The 25,922-nt window shown below is 38.6% G+C and overlaps 1 protein-coding gene and 1 pseudogene across 3 annotated transcripts; one reads left to right on the forward strand and one right to left on the reverse strand.

The window, feature by feature from the left end:
• Positions 1 to 4: 4 nt before the first annotated feature.
• On the reverse strand, positions 5 to 5,070 carry LOC119917848 (annotated as a pseudogene).
• Positions 5,071 to 7,930: 2,860 nt separating this feature from the next.
• Positions 7,931 to 25,188, forward strand: LOC119917849 (leucine-rich repeat serine/threonine-protein kinase 2-like). Of its 3 annotated transcripts, none has more exons than XM_038738271.1 (22): positions 7,931 to 8,544; positions 9,758 to 9,840; positions 10,024 to 10,133; positions 11,213 to 11,301; positions 12,136 to 12,270; positions 13,294 to 13,428; positions 15,018 to 15,149; positions 15,749 to 15,868; positions 17,130 to 17,290; positions 17,400 to 17,479; positions 18,187 to 18,293; positions 18,571 to 18,700; positions 18,814 to 18,938; positions 19,881 to 20,008; positions 21,192 to 21,336; positions 21,562 to 21,701; positions 22,095 to 22,223; positions 22,745 to 22,915; positions 23,935 to 24,199; positions 24,407 to 24,607; positions 24,779 to 24,893; positions 25,088 to 25,188. In XM_038738271.1, the coding sequence occupies exons 1-22, from the start codon at positions 8,409 to 8,411 to the stop codon at positions 25,140 to 25,142; spliced, it is 2,892 nt and encodes a 963-aa protein (XP_038594199.1). In that variant the 5' UTR covers positions 7,931 to 8,408; the 3' UTR covers positions 25,143 to 25,188. The 3 variants fall into 3 exon arrangements, with proteins under 3 accessions (XP_038594199.1, XP_038594198.1, XP_038594200.1); XM_038738270.1 differs by having other exon boundaries at positions 7,932 to 8,544; positions 9,755 to 9,840; positions 25,088 to 25,187; XM_038738272.1 differs by having other exon boundaries at positions 7,933 to 8,544; positions 9,755 to 9,840; positions 24,407 to 24,595; positions 25,088 to 25,186.
• The last annotated feature ends 734 nt before the right edge of the window (positions 25,189 to 25,922 follow it).

Genomic DNA, 25,922 nt, shown 5'->3' on the forward strand with positions numbered 1-25,922 from the left:
CCGTATAGTCTGCAGGTTGAGTTCTGAGAGTCAACTGGGTGGAGGGTGATTGGTGGAGAATTCTGGGCAGATAACAAGAACCCGACTGCCAGCAAAGTCAGACTCAATGCAGTACCTGTATTGGAGAAAATAAAGCTACTAAATATAGCTCTCAGAAAGAGCAAAAAATGTTAATAAATAAATCCTGCAGAGATTTTTGCACAAGACTACAACTAAAATGTAGAGAAAGACATTGCATCCTACAAACCTTCCCTGTCCATCGTATGTCCCCCTCAATAAAAATGCCATTGTAACATGACTCAAAACTATAATAAAATCATCACTGTCTAAATAAAATATGAAATTACAGCAAGCAATTATTATTCTATTTGTTGTGAATTTATATACCGATGGTGTTTTGACTTCTCATTGGGCTATAAAATATGTGAATACATAATATTTACAAAATAGTGAATTCAATCACAAGTTGTATTGAAAAATATTTAATTACAGTGATGTAAAATTGAGAAATGTCCTATCATTTGTCAGGCTGTCAACAATGCTACTATCCACATTACAAACCTAATAGACTGCCCAGGATCAGCTTCCTGCGGCCCACTCTTCGACAAGCCACACTCCAACCAAGGTGAACACAAAGTTGGTAGCAGAAGTTCCAGCAGCCAACCAGATTGCCTGTTTATCATCCCGCACCCCTGCCATCTGCAGAATGGTTGCACTGTAGTACCTAGGTATGAGCGAAGAGGTTCACTGAAAAGCCAAATCAATTTACATTCCAACCTACAAGCAAATCTCAAAACTCTGACATGACAAGTGTTTCCGGTTAGACAGGTCAGGAGGCATTAAAACACAAAACAGACTCTGATTTATTAGTTGAGCTTTTACAACAGTGGGTGCAGAGATTATAACGTGGGAGCCATTACAAGATAAAATAGATGACCTACATGACGGTGTTTATCCCAGCCAGCTGCTGAAACATCTGGAGGCCGCAGCCAACGAAGAGTGCCCTGCGAGTCGGACCGTGGCGAAGGATCCGCAAGATAACAACTCCTCCATAGAACAAACAAGCAAACATTTTAAATGAATATTAAAGCTTCAACTCATGTACCTTTATTTTTATTATTTTTAAATCAAAGTCACTTGTCACTTTGTACAAATAGCTGTTAGGTGACATCTAGAAAAAACTCAGTTTTCACTGAAATATTTCACCTGCACTCGCCCCTTTCTCCTCTCCTCAATGCTAGTTTTGATAATGTCGTACTCTTCATCAACGCTCTGGCCTCCTCTGATCTGGCTGAGAACTTGTCGGGCCTCTTGGTTCCGGCCCTTTTGGAGAAGCCAACGGGGGCTTTCTGGCAGGAAGAAGAAGCCAATGAACTGCAGCACTGCTGGGACAACGGACAAACCCAACATGTACCTACAGTTTGGAGTGGAGGGGAGAAGAAATGCTGAAAGAGACATTTGCCACCGCTGATTCTCAAGATGGAGTCTGAACACTCTCAGGGGTCTGACAAGGAGTCCATTTTAAGCTAACCTAAATCATGAATTAGAGCAGCAAAGATACACAAATAAGGATGTCCAGAGATGATCCACAGGATTGAAATCTGAGCTAATATACAGCTCCAACGTTTCATTTGGCTTTTTTTTAACGGGATCCATAAAGCCCAATCCATTTATGATCCTTTGATTGCTTTGCCTGCATAATCAAGCTGTCAGAATTGATGCACTGACACTAAAGCCATACGGTTCTGTGACAAGTGAGTGCACAAAACTGGAGCTGACAAATGTTGTTTTTGTTTGTTTTTTAAGTCGGGCACTAATATTGACATTTGAGAGTTTAAAAACTTTGCTAATAATATTCCACCAATATTGGGGATTAAAAGAGTTTGTGACCAGCATACTGTATGTTCTGGTTGCAACTAGGGCTGGGCAATAAAACAATAATGATCATTATCACAATATAATTTTCCTCAATAACAATATAATAAATGTTCAATTTATTGTCAGTAAATATTTGACTAAATTCATTTGAATCACAAACAAATTAGCACTTAATTTTTCTATTCTAAAATATTAATTTTGTTGAGGAAAGGGGACTGAAAAAACATTTACTAATCATATTTGTTGAAAAAGATTTTATCATAATAGTTTTTAATGTTCTACCTCAGGCCCTGTCTACACGAACACGGGTATTTTCATAAGTGGGACTTTTTTTTCTCCACACGGAAACGCAGTATCAGGTCACTGAAACCGAACATTTTTCAAAACCCCTGCCAGGGTGTGGATTTTCAGATTGTCAGATTGTGCGCCACTGCCTGCTTTGTTTACAATTTTATTAGGCTCTGACTGGCCAACATGGCTTCACGGTTAGGGTCATATCGGCGCAAGGTGGTTTGGCACGCTCTTGACAACGTGTGTTTGCGTTTTCATGTGGATGTAGATTTTTTTTAAACGAAGGTGGAAAAACTCGGTTATAAAAATACCCGTGTTCATGTGGACTAGGCCTCAGATTTGTTAAGTGATCCATTGTTTGGCATCAAGTGTTTGTCACATTCTGACCATAAAGAAAAGTTTAACCACATAATTATCCATCTGGTTTCTTCAATTTTCACTCAGGTGCAAAAATCAGCCTTTAAACTGTTTTTATTGTGATAACATTTTTGGCCATATCGCCCAGCCCTACGTGAAACTTGTGAGTGCTACACTGACTTAGTACAAACAAACCATTGGCATTTCTGTGCTGCAGTTTCTTGTCACTATTTGCCAATATATCTGGGAAAAGCACTTACTCTTACAATGCCGATTTATCAGTCAGGCTCTGGACACAACAACACACAGTAGCAAACACTTTCAATTAACTGTATGTGAGCAATTGTCAGATCTATGTGGGGTTCAAGCCAGAATGACTAACGCTGGGTATTTTATTATAGTATTATCAAGTCCATTTTCTCCTGTCTTATGTGCATAACTTTAGTCAATGTCTGCTGGGTTCTGAGGCCTAAATGCAGGTGACCTACATTCAATCCCGTGCCTCAACACATCCTGCATAGACACAGACGAAGGATCGAAGCTGCTGTTCTGCTAAGATTGTATGACATTATAAAGACAAAGCATTTATGGAGATCTTTCACAGCTAAATGCTGCAATGTGTTCACTGAGTGGTTGAGTAACATCCTCTGTTGGCTTCAAATAAGACAGAGAAAGAGAAACTGTAAGGTAAACAAAACTAAAGTGATCCCATGACATGGAAAGTTACTGACAAGATAGGTGTAGTGTAGAACTAGCACATACCTCCAGCCATCATGGCTCAGGTAGCTGAAAGCTCCGTCGACCACACTGGCAATAAACTGGCCACCAGTGATGAAGAGGGAGTTGATAGTGACCAGCAGACCTCTCTGATGAGGAGGGGAAACTTCTGCGAGGTATACAGGTACTGTCATAGAGGCAATGCCTGATGGGAGGAAAAAAAGAAGGGATTTCATTTTGAATGGCCCAAACATTTCTGTACCCTTTGTCCCAAAATCTTGGCACAATAACTTCTGAACTGTCTCCTAGATCCACAGCCCTATTCTTGAACCAAGCAAATACAAGATGGTAGTATTGGAAAAACAGGTCTGGTGGGATATGGTGAGAGGTTGCATTGGAGCGGACTATCAGATCTTAAACAACTTACATGCAGGTTAAAATCTCGACATATCTGTGGGTCTGAATTCCTGAGCAAACATGTGTAACAATACTTTTGTGATACCTTATTCTTTTTACTCTTTTTTCCTTTAACAAAACAAGCAGAACTGCTCTGTGGACCAGTGTTAAAAACCATAAACAAAAGGAAATATTTGATCAAAGAATATGTAAACATGTTCAAGTATCTGACCAAACAGCTGATGATGATTTATGCTATAAAACTATCACGTCTCTTAGATAGACAAAACCTATATGTATTAAAATTACCCCTTTTCAACAACTCACCTATTCCCAAACCAACTGTGATTCTGCCCACAAGAAGCAACACCTTGTCCGGTGCAAAACCCATGATGATGCCTCCGACGCTGAAGATGAAACTGGAGAAAATGATGCAAATCCTGCGCCCCAGCCACCCATTCAAGAAGCCTCCGCTCAGGGCAGAGAGCGCTGCAGCCCCAACAGTACTGGACACAAGCAGCTCCTGCCACAGATTGTTCAGGTTCATCTCCTTCTTCAGGAGCAGCATAGCCCCGGAGACCACCCCAGTGTCATACCCAAAGAGAAATCCTCCCAGGGCAGAGAAAAACGCCAACATATAGACGAACCCCGATGTGGAGGCATCTTTGTCCAGGAGATCCCCACCAGAGTCCCCAGATGGAGGCACAATGAGACTCTGCTCGCCGCCATCCACTGATTTCTGCCTCCTGCTGCCCATAAGGTTGCTCATGTACTTCAAGCTGTACTCATCGTGGCTGCTGGACATAAGGGAAACCAGAAATTAAGCTCACCAGAGGTTAGTTTAATAATAGCAGCTCCTTGTAGCAGTTCTCTTTTAATAAAAAAGATGTGCCATTTGTCATTGCGCATAAAACTCCCTCAAAACGTAATGTTAGCAGAGTTGAGAAGAAAAAAAAAAAGGAGATTAACGCTGCAAAACCAGGCATCACATTAATCTCCGACCTACGTATGTTTTGAGGAGCAGCTCGAACAGGGAAGAAGCCAACACGTCCAGATTTTAACAGCTAATTTATAATTGCTAACGAAAACGTTTCTTGATACGCCCCCGCTGTTGACCTTTAGTACGGCAGATTTCAGGGTCATGTCATGTGAGGAATTTTCCGGAACGGTGCACTTTACTGGCTTCAAACCGAGTTCATCTGATTGTTTACCAACAGCTCTGCTCTGCGTGCGGCCATGTCTACGTGACGTCACCTGACTGCCTTGCTGGAAAGTGATGCTGCGTTTAAGGCAACTCGGAAGTTTGCGACCTCCAACTCGAGAAAGTCGCCACTGTATGAAAACGCCACTCGGGTGAACTCGGGTTCAGCTAAATTGTTGTCAACATATGTCGCCTGGATTGGGTAGCTGGATACGGTAAACAATCTCTTAAATGCATCTTAGTTATTCAGAAAAACGTTAAAAATGTGAAAACGGTAGGGAATATACATTTACTGATTTTGGCACATTACCAACCGATGTAGCTCGACGGGAACACAGTAAATAAGTATATTTATGTCACTCCTTTTAATTAAAATGGCTATCTTTTTCATATACAGCAAGGGCACTGCGGAGGGTTCAACCTATGGGTTCAACGTGTGTGTACAGTGTTCACGTTTCGCGTTGGAAATTTCCACTGGAGAAATCCGACCTCCAACTGTGACAGGGAACGCAGCATTACTTTAGCAAAGAAAAAGTTATTCCAGGACTTTTAATGTAAACAACATGTAATTATAACAACCTGGCGTATTAAAAAAAGTGTTATCCGCACGCAAATAATGTACCAAGTTTTTGGAAAAATATCTCTTTCGAGCATTCAAACTATTACTTGTTTATTTTAGAAACAAACTGACATGTTCACTAGAACGCAGCGCAAAATATCTGTTTTAGCAATTTAGTGAATCCCCGCCTATCAGTAATGATATATAGGCCTATATTGAAATAAACCTCAGATATGGAGTGGGTCGTATCAATCAATTTGGCACACAGAAACTACTAATAACTGCTGAATGCCTATGTAGACAAGATATGATTGGTTCACATTATTGCCCACAGCAGTTTGGGGCGGTGGTGAGACTATCTCAAAAGCAAACTCTAAAATGTGAGAATGTATTGGAGCAGTAGCAAGGTAATGCTTTATTTATCGACATAGAGTCAAAATGATGTAATAAACGGCATGCAGAACATTAAAGTTAGAAAAAGTAATTCAAGCTCATCTAGCCTAGTATTCATGTTCAGTCATCAAAAATCCCTCACAGGCAGATGAAATAGGAACGTTAACATCACACAAAAACCCTGTTTTAACACAGATGTCGTCTGTGCAAAATAACACAAACTATACCCCTGAAAAGCTTATTCTGGAGCAGTGCTTTAGTCGGTGTCCTCTTCAACAGACGGAAGTTTGTCTGTCTGATGTTTCCAGATCATATAATACGGGATGTTTGTCTGAATTACCCCGATCACATGATATTTTCACAAGAAAAAAGGAACACGCCCATAATGAATAGATTAACTGTCTGTGTTTACTTTGTAAGCCTTGTAAAACGGCAGGAATTTACATTGCTGGACACAGATATTAAACAAACTATCCCAAGATATTAGGCAGCTGTTCCTTATTCTCATTTGAAAACTAAACAATGACTGATGCATTTTGATTTTATTTAGGAAGTTAAGGGCAATTCCCCTCTTTTATAACATTTAATCAGGAGATCGGACGAGCCTTCTTTTATTTGGTTAATTTGTCATATGCAAATGAAAGTTCTTTAGTTGTGTTTGCATTTTACCCAACATGGAAGTTTGCATAAATAAGATTAAGCAACAGCAAATAATGATTTAAAAAAAAAAATCTAAATGTGTCTCAGTTACTAAGTTGGACACATGGTAATATTACTATTATTACCGAATGAGGTGCCAAAGAATGTAATAGACAGTGTAAATACCGTAGTTACACTATTATATACGCAGAACTAAAAAGACGACTACGGATTAATGATAGAAGAACTGCGATCCAGTGAGCCGTCCTTTCTGAGAACCTGCACAGCTAAAGAGGACACTGCCAGACATTTTAATCATTTCTACGGCAAAGTACTGTTTAAAAACGATATCATATTCTTTGTGGGGTTCATCAATGGTGATAAATTATTTATATTTTATGAACTTCTAGTCATTATTTTATTGCAGTAGAACTAACAAGGTCTCCTTTATTAATCTCTCAATATTACTAAGAGGGAAATATGGTGTTCTTGATCAATTTGTTGATGTATCGTAATTACCATTCTTACATGCTATCCTAAAATAAAGGTTTTAAATGAATGTCGGCTGACAAATTAACTTCATTAGATTGCTATCACAGTTTGATTTGTCCAGTAGGCCTATTAAGTGTTAAGGGGTAAAGGTTAGCCGAAATGCCAATTTAGTCGAACAAAACTTATTTAAAATAAAACAACAATACAAATTTGAGAGAGTCAATAAAACTAACTGAAGCAAAAAACTAGCAAACAAATTATTGTTATTTTACTTTGTTGATAATAAGGTTTTTCAGGGGTGCATCCCCATTGGCTAGTGAGTGTTTGAGTGACAGCACTGCTGATAGTGAGAGCAACAGTGATCAGTGAGAAAGGCAGAGGGAACTGTAAACAATGAAGGACGTAGGCCTATTTTCTATAGAGTAATAGAGAGCAATAGTTTGCTTGCACGTTATGTTTTACTTTTACAGATGATTAAATTCTTTTTGCTTCAGTTAGTGTCATTCTTTCTCAAATTATTTTTCTTGTTTGAGATTTAAGAGGCCCGATTAAATTGGCACAAATCTGATTCCGTCTATATATGAGTTTTAGATCTACGAAATTCTTAATGTAATGTCTACAAAACCTAATTATGAACTGGCAACAGTATTTGACCCTCAAGTGTCGTAAAACAAAGCTGAGAGAACAGAGCTGCTGCCTTAACGCCTAATGAAAACCGGACGTTGCGCTAAAGTCCGACGCAATTTAATAACTTATATTGTAGCATATTTGGTGCCGGCGTCGCGTAAAATTGCGGTAAAACTTTTATACTGCAACACATGTCTTTGGAAAGTGAGAAAATGACTACATACAGTGAATAAAGTCACTAACCCTGCCTGTCAGCTGTCAGCTCGCTGTGTGCTGTTTCAGTACTTTTACCATAAAGGTTAGAATATGCGTGCACTTGACAGACTGCGACTGCGGCAGACCCCGTCCCCTTCCACCATGTGGTGCTACGCGGTGTGAGTTTCCAGTTTCCTCTTTAACAAACGGGGAGTTTTTCTGGCCGGAGTCATATGATGCGACTGTAGGAAAGGAGGAACACGCCTGTCAGAAAGAGGACGCGCTCTCCTTTCCCACCACAGACACAATAGAAAGTGTCAAACTCCACAAAGAGGAACACGTTTCTCTGCCAGAGGAAAGTTAGCCGAGGACGGCGACGTCAACGTCGGAACAGAAACTCTGGGACTCTGACATCTTCCACAGTCTTGACAGCCAGTTAGCTGTACTGTAGCTAGTGTAATATGATGTAACATAGCTAATGTTTAGAAATGTGCTCTAATAACATGGGTGGCACTTTGATCCGTTTCTTCTTCTCACGCAGCAATGCTGCAGCAGAGTGGCCGCCGGCTCGAAGCCCTTTCGACGGTTCTGACAGACTGTAACTTTACAGATTGACCTAAATGCACGTGAAGTCGTCATCTGGAAACGAGTATTTCAAAGACCATGGTTAACAAAGAGGAACTTGAACAAAGGTTGAAGAAACTCCTGGTTAGGCTGAAAACCCCGCAAGAGGACAGACAACTGTGCACACTGATTCAAATAATCCAGGATCTGCTTTTCCTGGCGCACACCGACGATGGTAGGAAACAGATTTTCCTGCATGTGCATCATACTGCCGTTCATAAACAGGCACGATTTCCTTTGACCTTGTTTGACTGAAGAGCAGTGGTGGGAAAAATAATCAGATCCTTTACTTTAGTATAAATAATACAATAGTCTTAAAATATTTTTTAAAAGAAATGCATTCAAAATCTCACGTATACAGAAGTATTATCAGCACAAATGTAGCTACTTAAAATATAAAAAAGTACTCATTATGCAGAAAAATGACTTCTCTTAGTGTTATTATTATACTATGGGAGTTATTTTTGATGCATTAACATGTAAGCATTTTTTTTAATGTTGCAGTTGGTGGAACTTATTTGATTATCTTAATATATTATAGTATGGTACAGTATTTTAATTTAAACAGTGCATCATATTTCATTAAAAAATTTCTCCTATTTTTTTAAACTTTCTCTTGCATGTTCGAAAAAAAAAGATTTCAATTCAACAGATAAGACCTTATTCTCAAAAGTAACCAGAAACTATTGATGTAAGATAAATATAAAGCAGAAAAAATTACAATATTTTCTTTTAGATGTTGCAGAGAATGGAAGAATTGAAATACTCAAAGTGAAGTACAAGTACCTCAAAAACACTTTATTAAAGTTAGACTAGGCAACTTGGAGACAGCTAGATTCTGAAAGTATTCTACCTAAAAAAAAAAGAAGAAAAAAACAGAGCAACATCTGGTTTTGATTCTTAAAATGGTACACCTTAACTTATGATAATGTGTACCTTTTGTACTCAAGTATACTTTTTTGATAATATTAAAGAACTTTTATGTAATTTAACTCTTGAATTCCAGACTTGTAGTTAGGGCTGAAACAATTAGAGGATTGATAGGAACATATGAGAGTTTTGGAGTATTGCCCAGTGAGTATTTCATATTGTGGTATTGCTTACATACTTCTCCTTTGCTTCAACTTCAGTTGACCTTAATTTCATCTGTTTATGTAGGCCTGTTCTTATCAGTATGTTTCCATCATTGCTGTTATTGAGCATTGCCCAGTTTAAAAATCTATTGTAAATGAACATAAGGCAGCCACTCTCTTATAATTGAACCCTTGTTATTGCTAGACTATTCTCCAAGCTTTTATAAAAGCCTTTAAAATATAAATAAGTGTTAAAAACGCAGTCTCTTCCTTGTCACATCATGTCTTCTTATTTGTTGCTCTATGATGCAGCAGCTGAACTGTTTGAAGACAAAGATGTCCATGCCCCCCTCATGCTGGTGTTGTCATCCTACATGAGCAGCCAAAGAGTCCAGCAGGTACTGCAAGACATCAGACACCTCACAAACCTTTGATTGTGCAGTTTAGTTTTCCTTTGTCTGCCTAAATAGAGAGAACGATGTGCCGAAGGGAAACAAAATAGTGTACCATCTTATAACTGTTTGACTAGCCTATTCACTTCCAGCCAAAGTGTGACAGATGGTGTAATCTCCTTGCTGCAGGTGGGTTGGTCACTGCTGTGTCGGCTGATTGAAATATGCCCCAGTACACTGGACCAGTTGACCAGACCTCTGCAGGTAGCCAAGGACTGGGAGTTACTGGGAGTGCACCAGTAAGTAAAAACATACTCTATTGGATGTCCCAGTTGCTACTATGCTACTGCTCCCTTGAGGGATGGGTTAAAGTGCAGAGAACAAATTTCGCAACATGTATGTGTCAATAAAAGTATCTTCTTCATCTTCATCATCTAATAGTTGCACAGGAGTGAATTCACATTTTCATACATGTACATACACATTTAAACCCAGGAAATAATTCTGCTGTGCATTTTTTAAATTTGTGACTGGGAGAATATAAACAGCAGTAACAATATATTGATGACAAAATGGTTTTCATCTGCAGATAAAAAGTTTTACATGTGGGAAACAGTGTCCATCCCCTTTGGCTGTGTTTGAGCACAGAGCATCATCAATGTAAACACTGCCTCCTCTCATCTTGCCGGAGTCTTGCTGTCAAGAGCTTGATCTGGGATGTTGATGCAGCATGTCTCTGTAAAGATGTGGGCAGTCTCTGAATTCCTTGGTTACTTGGCCAGCCTGAGTCCCATTTTGTGAAATGAAATATTGTACAGACATTCATGGTCTTAAGAGGATGAATCTTAATGACTTTGGTGATACAAAATATTTATTAGAATATGTGTGAGGGCAAATATATGTAGTTGACATTGACATAATATAATACCAGCAACATGTGTCTATGTAAACGAATTCATTCCACATCTGAGCTGGACTCTTGGACAAAGTGGGGCCACTTTACCTGATCTACAACCATTTTCACTTATATTAATAGATTGTGGCTCTCAAATGTTTCAGGTCCAGTTTACACTGTCAGTTTCAGTTTTCACTTCCTGCTCCTTGTAAGTAAACGGTTGTGTTCGTAATATGGTATCACGCAATGTCAGTTTCACCTGCCAAGTGACTTTTTCTGTTCTTTTGTGTTGCTGTCTTTCTCCAAATCACTTCCACCAAGCTATTTGATTTTCTTCAGTTCTAAGTACACAAGGGTGCTCAGACAATAAGAGGTTATAGGAAACATGTTTTTAGTTAATGATAATGACGAAGGTCTGTAAATCATCATCTGGATTAAAACTATTTTAAAATATGCAGTATATTAATTAACTTTGTTCTCCAGGCAGATCCTGAATGTACTATCTCAGTACAGAACAGAGTGCAGTGTGACCATGGTTGGACTCAGAGCCCTGGCTCTTCTGCTTAGATCAGGTACATGACTACACAGGAGATATGCCGCAACACATTAGGGCATAACTCCTGCTACGTATGATGCCAGCATAAGTGCTAGAAGATTGAAAAATCGCCTTTTCTGTGACTTAACAGCTCACAGTTTGTGAATGGTGGTGATTGTACATTATGGAATATTTGATGAGGACCTCAAAGCCATAGAAAGGTTTATGTGATGATGAATTAATGTCATCAAATCAATACAAGAGGAATCTCAAAAGTAAATGAATCACAAAGCAGTCGAGAAAGGAAGAAGAGTAACAATGGAAAACACTGTTATCTTCATGTAATTATCTGGCCATAAATCTGTATGTCACAGTATTTTCTATATGTGGTATATAGGGGTTCCCCTTTCAAAGGCTGCGTCAATAAAACTCATTGTCTTTTGTAGTTTATACTTAGAACAACAAAAATAATCTCTTTGGTTATGCTTATTTATGATCATGTGCAAAAAACTATATTTTATCATGCTTTGTGTGATGAGGCATTGGTTAAACTAAGACATGCATCACACAGTCTGCAAACTGCCTTGATTAGTCACTGCCAATGACAATAATTAAGCAACTGACTCTGAGGAGCATTTTTTAAAATAACATCATAGTTAATCCATAGTTGACAAGTGGTTGGTGAATATATTGTATTTTAAAAATAAATAATAATTATTTCAGCTTTTTTTTCAAATTCATGTTCAAGTTTGTTGGATAGAAGGATCAATCATTAAGTGGTGAAATAAGCATTGCAATTCAAATTTGTTAGAATTCAACCTTATTAAGGTGTCGGACTTGTTTTTATACTGTTTAACTCACGGTTATGTAGACATGACTCCTTTGCTGGTGCTGGAGGAGGAGGAGGATGTGTTTGGCCTGGTGGTGCACGCGATGAAGAGGTTTCCTACCAGTGAAGAGGTGCAGCTCCAAGGCTGTGGAGCGCTGCAGTTCCTCCTGGAAAGGGGTGAGCAGACACAGCATCTAACCTCATATATACCAGCAATTATATATATATAATACCGTAAAACTTCAATTAATAGCCGAGTCCCGAACAGCAGCCTATCCCGTTTACTGGCCTGGTGTGGGAACACATTTTGACAAATGAACGCAGGTCTCCATTAAATACTGGTCTGGTTTTTATATATAATATTAATTTTTATTTTATTTTGGATGTATCAAACTTTTTAAACCTTGCAGGGTCACCTGCTTTAGCTGCTTAGATTGTTAATATAATAATTATTAATATTAATGTTTAAAGGTATGATCAATATGTCAGTATGGACACGGTTAGATTCTCCACAATTCAATCGTTCAGTTCATTTAACGGAAACAAGCCCCAAAGTCTATTTCTTACAGATTTACTGGTGTAACCCGCATGGTACAAGAGATGAAAAGGGAAAAAAAAGTGCCGACTCACGTTACCTTTAAAGTGCATGTTAAGTCTGAATATGTCCATTCCTTTCCATTCCCTTAGTCTGTAAGGGTCCAACGATCAAAAGAATCAAAACAGCTTTTCATGAAAAAGAATCCAAGTTATGAATCTTGTCATGTGAAGTCCATTGCTCTGCTAACTTCTGCACACTTTTCTCATCCTGCACCGTGTTGTTGTTTTTGTTACGTTGCTGCCTTCAAAATAAAAGCGCATAAGCTGTCGGTCGGAGCTACATTGAATGAATGACGTGTATTTGATATTATATGATAATTTTTATACAAATAATATTCTGTTTCAAATATATAAACTGTTTCATAGTAGCCTATTGCAGGTTTGCCCGGGCTATTAATGAAAGATTTACAGTATATAATTTTTTGTTTTAATATTCTATGGCCTCTCCTGTCTTTCAGCAGTATATTTGAGATATCAACAGTGACACTTGACTGACTTTTATTCTAGTATATAATACTAGCTACTAGCTACTTTTAACTAGCTTTGCATTAACATTTTGCTAATGCGTGTTTACAGTAGCTGTTCTTGTTTCTGTGTTTCCAGTAAGTGATGACCACCTCGTGGAGTTTATAGAGAACCAGGATCATGTTGTGGTTCTGGCGGCTCTACAGAGATTCCCTGACAGCCCTGAGCTGCTTCTACAGGCCATGAAGGTGCTGCTTCCTCTGGCTCGTCCTGGTAAGTCCTCTTTGCACCCAAGTGAGGTCTAAGAGGGAAAGAAAATAACTGGAATAGTAACTTTACAAATTGATTAATGCTAAGTTTTAAGAGTCTAATATGTTAGCACTCTTAAAACCTGATTTCTGAATCATATCATACATTGATTGCAGATCAGTTGATTGATTTCTCAACGTAGTGCAGAAGCGAATTGGAAAATTAATGAGTAAAGGTTTTGTTTGAACCTCAGTCTGATGAGGGTGAATGGATACATTCAGAGTTCAGAGTAATGGTTAATTTGTTACACCACATGTTGATCATGAAGGAAGCATGTTGAACATCAACCCTTTTCTTTCTTTATTTCACACAGTCTATTTATAGCCTCACCACCAGAACATGATGTCACTGTAATGCTTTTCAAACAGTCTTGATGTTAATCAGATTAAACCACAAACGACAGTAAATATGTGTGATGTTATGTTACAATGTCAGAACAGCTGTTTGTGGGACAGGAGAGCGGTGTTTGTTGAAAATAATCAAATCTTCATGGAAATTCCCTCATGGTGAGGAACACAGCAACTCCTTTAGTGAGATTCTATGTAGTTTGCTATCCAGATCCATAATAGATAATAGATAATTGGGTTGGAGTCTTAAAAAATTTCCATGAAAAATTATTTTTAATTTTTGGAACTGCAAATGCAATTATCAGAATGCAGGGAAGCCCTGAATCCTGGTATTACAAGGATTATATTTTTCTGGCCTTTTGGTTATTAAAGATCAAAATATGTACGTAAAATACTCTTGTCAGTGGTCTACATTGTCATTCTTGCATTGCAATATCTTGTTATCTCGGCTATGATATTCGCTGATACATATTCGCTGTATAAAAGTATTGGCCATGCTGATGTTATGGCCAGTCTTTTTTCTGTAAAGGAACAGTGCTCCTTGTCTTGTGTTTAAAGAAGCTTGATCACTTATCAATATGTTTGTGACTGTAATGTTGCTCATGTATTCTGGTAAAAACTAACCATTCTAGGAGTACAGTCTTTTATGTGTGTGTGTGTGTGTGTGTGTGTGTGTGTGTGGTTTTCCGTCTGTATTAAAAGTTTGTTACACAACAGACATCATATCTGAAATGTTCTCTGAACAACACTGGCCAAATATAGTAGGTTACATATTAACTGTATTTCAGAAAAGGCAGGATAAAGGTAAAATGACTAAGAACAAACGGAGACATTGCTCTTTACTGAAATTCCATTTAGCTGGATGATTTCTGCATGAAAAATGGAGCTGGACATTTTCTATGTTTTTCAATGATGTACGATTTATCATGGCCATGGGGGGATTCCAGATTATCTGTTGATACCATTCTCTGTTATTTGTAAAGGACATTTCTGACCTGCTTGTCTTTCCTTTCTTTGTGTTGTCCATAGTGAATTTGCTAACATCCAGTATTTTGGTTTAGATATCTAAAATGGTATAGTTGTGACTTCAAATTACATATTTTGATGTGTCTCCCATCATGTTGTTTATTGTAATACTGAAAGATCACTTTATATTTTTAGTTTACCTCATCATTTATTTTGAGTCCATCGGCTTTTCTCTTCCAGGCAGTAACGTGGAGATGCTGATGTCAGGAAGTGCTCGGTGCTACAGTGTGATCATCTCCGCCATGGACGCCTTCCCCGAGGTGGAGGAGTTGCAGGAGACGGCCTGCTGCTTGTTCAGGAGGTTTACTTCAGGTCAGACCCAGGGGTCACATTTTCCACAGACTGAGCCAGATATTAACACCATGTATTAGTATTTAAGTCTCGTTTAAATATTCCTGTCCCTCCTCCAGTAACAGAGTTTTTCAGTTAGTTTAATTTGTGAATAAGTTGAGTGTTTCTCCCACCACCTTTACCAAGTTACATATATCCTTAGGTATTAGTACAATAACATTTTGGGTAGCAGTTTGGGTAGGATAGTATGATTTGGTGGCTAGTCTTACTCTAACCTTTTTGTGTAACAAGTTGCATATATAGCAGCTTCTCATTTCAAAATGTTAGAAATTAAAGTGCATGCTCTGTTTACTTGAACCATTGTAAATGCCTTGCAGACAACACTTGTAAACTCTCAGATGCACCGTCAATGAATAACTTTGGAGTACGTCTTCATTTGTTCAGTCCGTGATGATAACGCTGTTTGTGAAATCAATGAATCCTCACTATCAATACAGTAGTGTTTGGATTTTATTCATCCTGATGAGCTAATGTGTTTGCCAGTTGACAGACTAAGTTCAAAGAGGTCATTAGAGGCATCTGTTCAATCCAGAGTGCGCTTGTTTTGTGTAATTTTGTAGAGAGCTACTACAACATCCTGGTACTGAACGGAGTCCAGAGGGTCGCAGTGAGAGCCTGTCGGACTTTCCCCAACAACGCCACGCTGCAAGCCGCTGCTCTTTCCTGCCTGGCTGACCTCAGTGAGGACACACACTCACACATACTATATTTAACTCATTTTTATTTGTGTCCACATAAATGGGTCAGTGATGGAAACAAAAGAACAATGCCTTGACTTGAACTTCAACACATAGAAGTGTTACACAAGAGATGATAAATTATATCAGGGTACAAAAACAGCACATCTCTACATATTGTGACTGTACTGGCTGATTTACTTAATTCGTCAGCCATGTACCACCAGCTTGTTTTTTCCAGGGTGTTAAACATGAACATGTAAATAGGTGATTGCTGTTTCCAGGTTATGCAATAGACAGGGTATCTGTGGGTGTTGAAAATACTTAAAAGGTATTGATTTAAACTCTCCAAAAAAGGCCTTAGAAGGTATTAAATAGTCTTGAATACGTTTCCTTGTTTTCTGTACACAGTAACATTAGTTATAAAAGTTGTTTGTATGTGGTTGCCGGCTGTTGAGAAATGGAGACGGATGAGACAGTGATTGGGGGCTGTTAAATCCTTGTGGAGTTTCAGTCAGCACAATCAGACCTGTCGCAGACGGTGTTGGTACTGCTAGACAAAGTAGCAAAGAAGCTCAGTGTCAGTTTTAATTTCAGTTAACAATTTAGATTTGCTTAAATAAATTAATATTTTTTTATTATTAATCTGTCTAATTTTTCTACAACTTATCTAGGTCCAGGTCATGTTAACTGATTAATTATATTGCTAGGAATGATTGTTACACACAGCTTGGAAGTAATGACAAAATGTAATATGAATGTCAATTAAATACAAAATTAATAATTATCCATATTGTCTGTTATCCATATTGTTTTACCATCATTATTTGACTAATGTGACATGGAAAATGTATTATATTGCATTCTGTGTGGTATTAAAAAAGCCAGTTTTCGTCCAGGCTTAAATCAACACCAATGTGTTAAATTTTTATGTGATCATAACATCTTTCACATAGTTTTTGATGCTACTGGGCATCACCAAAGTTCAAATTCCCTCTGTCTTTGAATGTAAGTTGTTTATTGAAGTGAGGGTATTCAGGGCTTTTACACGTTGTTTCAACTAGAGTCCTGTAACCTTATTGCCAAGTTATATTCAAATTTGAAACAAAACTGTTGGTTAAAACAGAAGACCTCATATTGCCAATTAATATAATCTGATGGTTAGATTATTTTCTCAATTTCACTCACACTGTATTGTAACAAATAGATCAATCTTGCACCATGTATGGTACAGTAATTCCACCATACTGTCTCCTTCTGTCAGCTGCAACCATCGTGAAGAACAAAGCGGTGGCTGAGCAGGGTCTGGAGGAAGGAGAGGAGGAGGAGAACCGGGGTAGGGAGGAGGTAGAGGACATGGGCCTGGGCTGGATGGAGGCATGCTGTATGGCACTGGAGCTCCACGCTGCTGAGCCAGCTGTACAGGCCAGTCCAACTTCTTATGAGCCCCGGGCTATGGCAAATATTTTACTGTCTGAAGTCTGAATAATAAGTAAAAGTCTCTAACTTGTGTGACTCACTTCTGATGTTTCAGGAAGCAGCAAGCTGGGCCATTCACAATCTGTTACTGCATGGAGCTGGAGAGAATCATTCAGAAGAGGAAAAGAATGAGAGGTACACACTGAAACAATGAAATACCACCAACACATCCTACACCAGTGGTCGACAACAGTTTTTTGCAGCAATGCTTTATTTCATGTAAAATCGAGAGCTTTTACTTTGAAAAGTTCTGAAGGACTTTCAAAAGAGTCTTTGGCTTGCTTGACACATCTCTGAAATGCCTGTCAGGAAATGTGAGATTAGATTCCCCTGAATGAGAAAAGCAAGAATTTCCTCTGCTTGGAAATGCTCAGGAAATGAAAATAATTGTCCTTAGGTTGATGGATGTGGACCAAGCGTCAGGACTCACACACTCCATCACAGGCTTTATTGTGAAACTGTGTCATAATTAATTTGTTGAAAAGGGAGAGAAAAGATATTCACCTAATGTCAGGATTGAACACACAATCCCGAGATTGGGAGTCCCATGCTTCACCAACTGAGCTAACCAAGTACACTGACTATTCATTTTAAATTATCCTTTGACTATGTTCTGGCCCGCCATCTAGTGGCTTAAAAAAATTGCCATATATGGAGACTTTATTAGCAAACAATTAAAAAGCCAAAGAAAATTAATTCAAAATAAATAAATAAGTATCTGTGACCTCTAACAAAATCAATTTAGTGTTGTGCACATCTTCCTATGCATGTCATGAGGGATGTTTAAGAAATATATAAAAATGTCTGATGAGAGAGAATCTAATGACCATGGTTGTTTTCAGGACTCCTGTTCACAGACAGTTAATGGCGGCCATGCTGCTCCACTCCTCCTCTCCCAGTGTGTTTGAAGCTGCTACTAGTGCCATTGCCACACTCATCGCACAAAAAAGTGAGTCTCCAACAGTAAAGAATAAATTGGCTTTCTTATTTTACAATATGACAAAGTTGCAGAATTGATGATGCCGTCAACATAAATAAAACAATACAAAGTACTAGAAAGTTAATGCTAAAAGTGAAGCATACACGTTTCTGATTCAAAGTTTCAATGCAGCTTTCATAAAGAGACACAAAAGTAATTCCCCACTTGTCTAATAATCTGTACAGGTTCAACTATTCAAAAATGCTGTTTTGTTGGCTCATACAGTAAATGTTTGCTTCTTTTGCAGATAAAATGCGATCTCTGCTACTGTCCAGTGGCCTCCACGTCAACCTAGTGGAGATGATGAAGAGACATTCAGCCTCAGCTGAAGTTTCCATCTGCGCCTGCAAGCTGCTCAACCTGCTTTTCCAAGGAAGGTGGGCACAAACACAGTTTCCATCAACAATATTTTCTCAAAATGGCTACAAAAAAATAAAATAATGGCATTAATATTGATTTGGGGGTGAAACCTGTCTCTCTATCTCTGTAGGACAGCCAGTCTAGATGAGTTGAATATGGCCATGAGTCAGATCCTCAACGCCATGAAGGTCCACAACTTCCAGCAAGAGGTTCAGCTGGAGGCTCTGCAGGCCAGCCTGGTCTTCCTCTGCCCAGGTACACTCAAGTGTATTTTATTGTTTAATTTTTAAAACATGTAAGTGCTTTTTCTGTGTGTGTTTATGATCTGCCCAGATGTGGTACGAATCAAATGTTGTTTTCAATGCTGTTCTTTTCAGTTAGATTTCTTATTGATGGAGTTTACGTTATTTTGGTGACAGCCTTATATATTTTTTTGTAATCCAAGGTGGCTGTTTCTGCGCATGCTCTGTTTTGTCTGGTTCAGTCTCACCTCGTTTTCAGCCACAGTGGGCAGCTAATTTGAGAAAACAAGCTCTGATAAACCCACTGTACACTACTAGTCCAGAACCAAGTAAAAGTGGAACATCTCGCAGCTAAAGAAACTGATCATTTTCTCTGAATTTGGTGGAAAACTCTGGAAACGGCGCTAAAAGGAGTGAGGAGTGCTCCTCAGTCATATACAATTACAGTGTATGCTAGATTCTATGTCTGTCAGTCTGTTGTGGAAATCTGCAACCTCCAAGTGGCCAAAAAATCTATTCAGGTAGGTGTGATAATAGGCATTAAAAATGCCTTCTTAAGGGAACAGCTCTAACCACAGTTCTGCATGTTGTGGGTTCTGATAACTAGCTACTTTTCAGGAAGCTCAGGAGTGTACATGTACATTATGTAGGCTATTTGATGTACATACAGCAAGACAGTCCTCCCAAACAGAGGTAGATACACTTGATTTTCTGATGCTTACTCAGATCATAATTCCTTCAGCCATGTATTATCTTTGTTCAGCAGGGCAATGCAAACCTGGTTCACTGGAGCAACAAAATAAAGTTATACTGTGCTCTTCCTGTACTCCCAGCCCTGCACTTGTAACGCTCCTAATTAGTTTAGTGATTGATAACAGAGCGGTTTTGTCTGTGTGTGCATGTATGTATGCCTTTTTGTCTTCACTTCACTTCCTTTGTGTGTGTGAATTCCCAGACAGGAGTTTAAGGGAGCACGGGGTCTCGGTTGGAGATCCTGACATAGCCGATGTGTCGCTGAAGGTCCTGAAAAACCAGTGTGTGGTGGAAGGAGCTCACACCCTCTACCTGGAGGTTCTTAACAGGGTATGACCAACCCTAAACATCTCTCTAACAGTCTCCATTGTCTTTCAGTCTCTTCACAGTTTTATGCTTTTGTACAGGAGGGTAGAGCTTGAAAAACACCCTGATGGGATTTTGCATATAAAAGAGAAGTAGTGTACAAATACTCAGCGAGTACATATAGTTATGTAGTAAATTAAACAACAGTTCACCCATTCATTGTAGAAAATAAACAGTAGGTTGTCCTGCAACCAGAACATTGTAAGGATGTAATTAAATTTCTAAAAATAATTTGCCACTTGGCTTATTGGTATGAAAGAATGCATGTTTTTCCCCCAAAAAGGCATCACATGCCAGCGGTGAAGCCAGTAATTAACCAAAACATCTACTTTAACTGCCTTTTTAACATATAAAGAGTTTTGTTACAAAATTAGATTACACAAAGATTGACAGCAAAACATTATTTCATTTGACAATCTTTCTTATGTCAAAAACAAGAAAAGAAACCAAGTCTTTAAGTCTTCATGTCAAGTCTGTATGGAGCTTTATACAACTTGTGAATTTCTATCCATGAATGGGAAAGCATTATGTTTAAAGAATAATTAAAGTGTAAGGTGAGATGGGCAGTCTTAACTGCCATTGTCATTGTTACAACAAAACTATTATCTATTTGATATATCTTTCTTTTCTTTTCTCAATCGTAGAAAAGTTAGTCTTTCCATCGCAGTAATCTCTTTAATGATTTAAAGCCAGTTATTTACTGTAGGTGGATCAAAACAATTTTAAGATAGCAAGTGATTTACAGTATATGATTGGTTGACAAAAGGACACTTTGACAGACTGAACCCTAAATCTTAAACTTCAGGTTGTTTTTTAAAGCTGTATAGTCCATAACAACTGATATAAATGTATGATGTACTTCCAGTAAATACTATGCAGTCCAATCATCAACCCTGCAATAAATTCTACCATCGTTAAAGTTTTAATGTTCAGTTTCTGTTGTAACCTTATGGTCACGCATTATACTAAGAGCTGTTCCCAATATTGTGTCCACACCATTTCTATTAATGAGATTATGATAAGATGTGGATATCGGATATATGGATATCATTGTAATATTTTTACCACCATTTGTTATTCAGATGCAGACACAGTATAAATAGCTTCAACCAGCATGATATTCAGTGCTGTTTGTGTCTATGTGCAGTTCATCAGCAGCTCGATCATACAAGAGTGCGGTCTGAAGGTACTCTCGGCTCTGGCTGACTGCTCCGGAGCAGTGGACTTGCTGTGCCAACAGGGGGCGATCGACACCGTGCTGCATACACTACAGATGTTCCCACAGGAACGAGGTACAGTATACTATTGTCTCTTAATAGCCCGTAGCTTGAATGAACCCAAATTAGATAATTGTTAGTCAAGTCATTGCATTGGATTGGAAAATTCTGCTAAACTTTTTCATAACATTGATTTGCAGCTCATGTCTTAAACGGAATTCACAACAGAACAGCATAGTGTTACCTCTACATGTTAAAAAAGACTAATCGTGCTTTCACTACCTTCCCAACTTCATTCAGAGATACACTACTGGGGTCTTACCCTGCTCAACTACCTCGTATCCAGGAAGAAGCTGTCGAGGATGATCGTACCTGTTCTGGCCTCCGTTGTGGTCGCCTCTCTTATCCAGTACAAAGAAGATTCTGAGATGCTCCTGAAGGTGACTTGAGTGTTTTGCTTTGATAAAATGATCTTAAACAGGGTATGTAGATGTGCATTACTTTTATTCCATCAAACACAAATTATACATATTATGTGTATATTGTCCCTGCCCTGCTTTAAAACTTTCTTATCTTACAATTTCACAATCTCAGAATTAAAAACCAGCCAATACATTTTCTTTATTTATTATTATATTTGCTCCCTACTTTCTGCATGTACAGTAGTAGTTCCACTATTACCAATCTGCTATCTGATGTAAAGCACTTCGGGGCAAATTTATATATAGTGATTTTGGGCTGCATACTGTAAGTAAAATTGACTTGATTCCTGTTACTGATTATAGTTTTGTGCTTATAAACTCATGATCTGTCTCTGGACGTGTATCCCGCAGTGTTTTCAGGTGGCTTTGAGGATGATGGACGCTTGTTCCGCGGCAGCTGCTGAACTGCAGAGGGAAGACTTTGACAGGCAGATCTTCCAACACCTCAGAGACGAGAGTCCTGACCAGAGCAACAACCCGGTGAGCTAGACGGTTTGACACCACAAACCACAGTTTCCTACTCTGTTTTCACTTTGTCTTTCTCTGTGTCTCTCCCTGTGCATCAGACTAAAATCAGAGGCCATTTGCGTGCTTGAAAATGGATTTCGCAGTTCCAGTTCCAGACAAATAAAATAAAAAAGTATTAAAGACAAAAAGCTAGCATATTCCCTGATTTTGGACTTTTCCAGTTTGATCACTTTAAAAATGATGTAACTGAATGGAAAGAGTTTCAGTCTTAGTCACATACTGTGTATCAGCAGTCAGTCATGTTGTAACACAGGCTATACTGTACACACACAGGAACATACAGTACAAAAAGACTCAGAAAATACCTGACAGGCCTGATAACTGTTCAGATTAAGCACGTAAGCCACTTGTACTTGTACTTCTTGGAAAGTTCTTAGAAAATGCCTTGCTAGAAATGCCTTCCCAATAATTCAATAAACTCATTTTGTGACCAAGTCTTCAACTTTCTCTTCTACCTCTCTGTCTACTGTCAGCTCCGAAAGTCAGTGTGTCTCGCTCTTTCTAAGATGTGGTGCGACTCAAAGCTGCACTACAGCATGCTGGAAAAGGCCTGTGAGGACGGAGACACAACATTAGCTGAGTGTCTGATCGAGCTGGGCGCAGACATCAACAGGAAAACCAAAACAGAATCTCTCATCTACCAGGTCAGAGGTCACAAAACCTCACAGGCCAGGATTAGAGAAAATGTCTTGTAGTTAATGTCATGTTTTTATTGCCTTTTACCAACCAAGGGAAGTTGTGTTTTCACTCCTGTTAGTCTTTGTTCTTTTAGCATTGTCTCAGAAAAGTTCAGAACAGAAATAGCTAAAAATCTGATCTTGATCTGGAATTTGGATTTTTTTTTTTTTCACGCTAATGGTATGGCTCTCTAGGAATGGCAGTAGTGAATGGTCCACCACTTTGGTCCAGACTAAAAATGTCTGACACTACTGGACATATTACCATGAAATTTGGTACATAAATTTATGTTCCCTCAGGATGAATTGTAATAAATGGCAAGGTAAACAAAATTTTAGTTTGTCCATTACTGTGTTGCTTGCATGCTAAACATAGATGGTAAACATTTTATCTGCAAAACAGCCGCATTGTGATGTGAGCATGTTAGCATGCCGAAGTTAGCATTTAGCTCAAAACACCACTGTGCCTAAGTAAGCTATAGCTACACAGAGCATGATTATAGACACCTTTTGTTTGGACAGTTTTTGGACAGACACTCCTATTTGAGAAAAATGCTGAATGGGAAAATCAGTCAATCAGCAGAATTAGGTTGTTTGTCATTTATTTAGTAGAAACTCTAAACATTTCCTGGTTTCTGCTCCTCCAATGAAAGGATATGCCGAGTTTCTGTGTTTCATTTTTTTATAATTAATATTAAAAATGTGATTTTGAATAATATGTTTTACATGCTTTTGATAAGACATATTAGGCATATAGTTAGAAAATGTTTGATACCGTGCCAAATACAGTACTTGAGTTTCAGTACCGATAACAATACTTTACTAATAAGACAAATATCCCAATGCTAATGAGATGTTTCAAACTGTACCAAAAATTTATTCAGTTTCAATACCCAGCCCTACTCATTTGTTTGAATAATTATTATGAATAATTTGGATAATCATTAGTTCAGTCTCAATCATTGCCTCTGTGCTGTCTTTTTCAGGTGTGTGAGAGAGGCGGTCCTCTCGAACTGGTGGAGCTCCTGATCAGCCGAGGTGCCCACGAGCAGCACGTCCGCAGGGCTCTGGCTGTGAGCGTGAAGCAGGGCGACGGACCCACAGTCATTCTCCTGCTGGGCCGTCTGGGTCTGGACATAAACAACAGCGCCCTCTGCCTTGGGGGCTTCAGGCTGGGCCGTCTGGACGCTGCCTGGCTCAGCCCCCTACTGGCTGAAAGAGGCAGAACATACAGTTTACGTCACAATAACAGTGAGGAAGAGTGGATGCTTGTCTCTTTTTTATAACGCTGTAAAATTATAATCTTTGGGCTTTGGACAGAACAAGTAACTCAAAGGCAGTTATGATGGGCACATTTAACAATTCTTTGACATCTTCTAGACTAAACAGTTGATATATGTAATTAATTTTCAGTTGCTGCCAAGTCTTAACTTCCATGTAATGTGTTCTGTCTTTAAGGTAAAGGTATGAGTTTGGCGAGGTACATTCGCTCTTTCCAGAAGTCCAAGAGTAGCAGTGGTCCTTCTAGATCTCTGGCCGACCCCTGTCTGACCTCTGGCTACATTTCTGAAGAGAGCGACGACTCCATCTTCAGTTTTGTCTCAGCGGACGACAACCTATTTTTCAATGACGACATGGAGAGTGATGGTAAAGATGTTGGTGAGGGCTAACCTTGCAGTATGTTCATAGACATCAGACATTTATCCCACACAGGGCACAATCAGGGGTACATTCAGTAGAAAAATAGCTGTTTGTCTTTGAAATTAATATGATTCCCTAACTTCTGATTATAATGTCCTCTTCTCACATTGTGTACATTTACTTTTGTAGGGAGTGATTCACTGTCAGGGGTTCTGTCTCCAAAGCTGCATAATAATTCAACAGAAGAGTTAAGGAGGGGTCCTTCAAAAAGAAGCAGGGGCGTCACAGACATGCCAGTGCAGAGGTAAAAACATTTCATTAATGTTCTGTTGAAATTAAAATTAAGCATAGTGAAATTTTGCTTTCAGTCAGATTTATTTTCCTTGCAATCCCTTTCTTATTAGTTAATAGTTAATAGTTAGAAATCTCCCGAATGTACGCCTGTTCCCTCACTGTCAGTTCTTCTTTCTGGTGTCTGGGTTTTTTGTCCTTTTCTAGAGTGGTCAAACTGAGAATGAACACAGTGAGCATGTACACAGGAGATATGGAATGACGGGCTCGAGCCAAAAAGGTATCAGATTCAATTTAGTTAAATTTTATTCACTTTCTAAAAGTAAGAACTTTTTTTTGCTTTTCTGTTTGACATGACTTAAAAATGTTTATGGTTATGTAACTTTCATTGTCATAGAACAGTTGAAAAAGGGGTCATATATATTTGATCAGCGCCAAGGCAGGGAAACAGAATTTTAGGGCCCAAATGTAGGACACATGCTAATAGTCAGTAAGAGCTTACTTGTACCGTTTGTCCAAACAAAGGAAGTAGGTAATAGTCCAAACAGAGTCAGAAGATATTGGTAGCCAGTAATTATCCAAAAAAGAAAATACAAACATCCAAACTGCTATAATTGCCAAATATCCAATGGCAGAGAAACACACAGGTAACAGAGACACTCAATAAACGATGAGGACACAACAAGGACTGAACAGAGCTGAGCACATTAGATAAAGGCAAAAGAGCAGGAAAGGAGCGAACGGGTGAAACACATTAGGGATTAATCAGACTCAACAGGAAACAAAGCTTGACAAAAACAAATGAAAACCGATCACTACAAAATAACACAATAAGTTAGGTACACACACATACACAAGGACGGATCTAGGAAAACAAAACAGAGAGTATGGAACAAAAGCCTTACTATTAAACAAACCTAAACAAGAACCAGAACAAAAACACAGCGGCCGGGAGTTAATAAAAAACTAACAAACATGGGGCATAAACAAGAATAAAACAGGAAATGCTGAAAACCAAAACCTTCACATTAAGTCCTGACAT

Source organism: Micropterus salmoides, unplaced genomic scaffold (genome assembly GCF_014851395.1).
Source record: "Micropterus salmoides isolate LMB-PRFRI ecotype aquatic unplaced genomic scaffold, ASM1485139v1 Ms_hic_scaffold_2275, whole genome shotgun sequence".
In the NCBI taxonomy this organism is placed as follows: domain Eukaryota; kingdom Metazoa; phylum Chordata; class Actinopteri; order Centrarchiformes; family Centrarchidae; genus Micropterus; species Micropterus salmoides.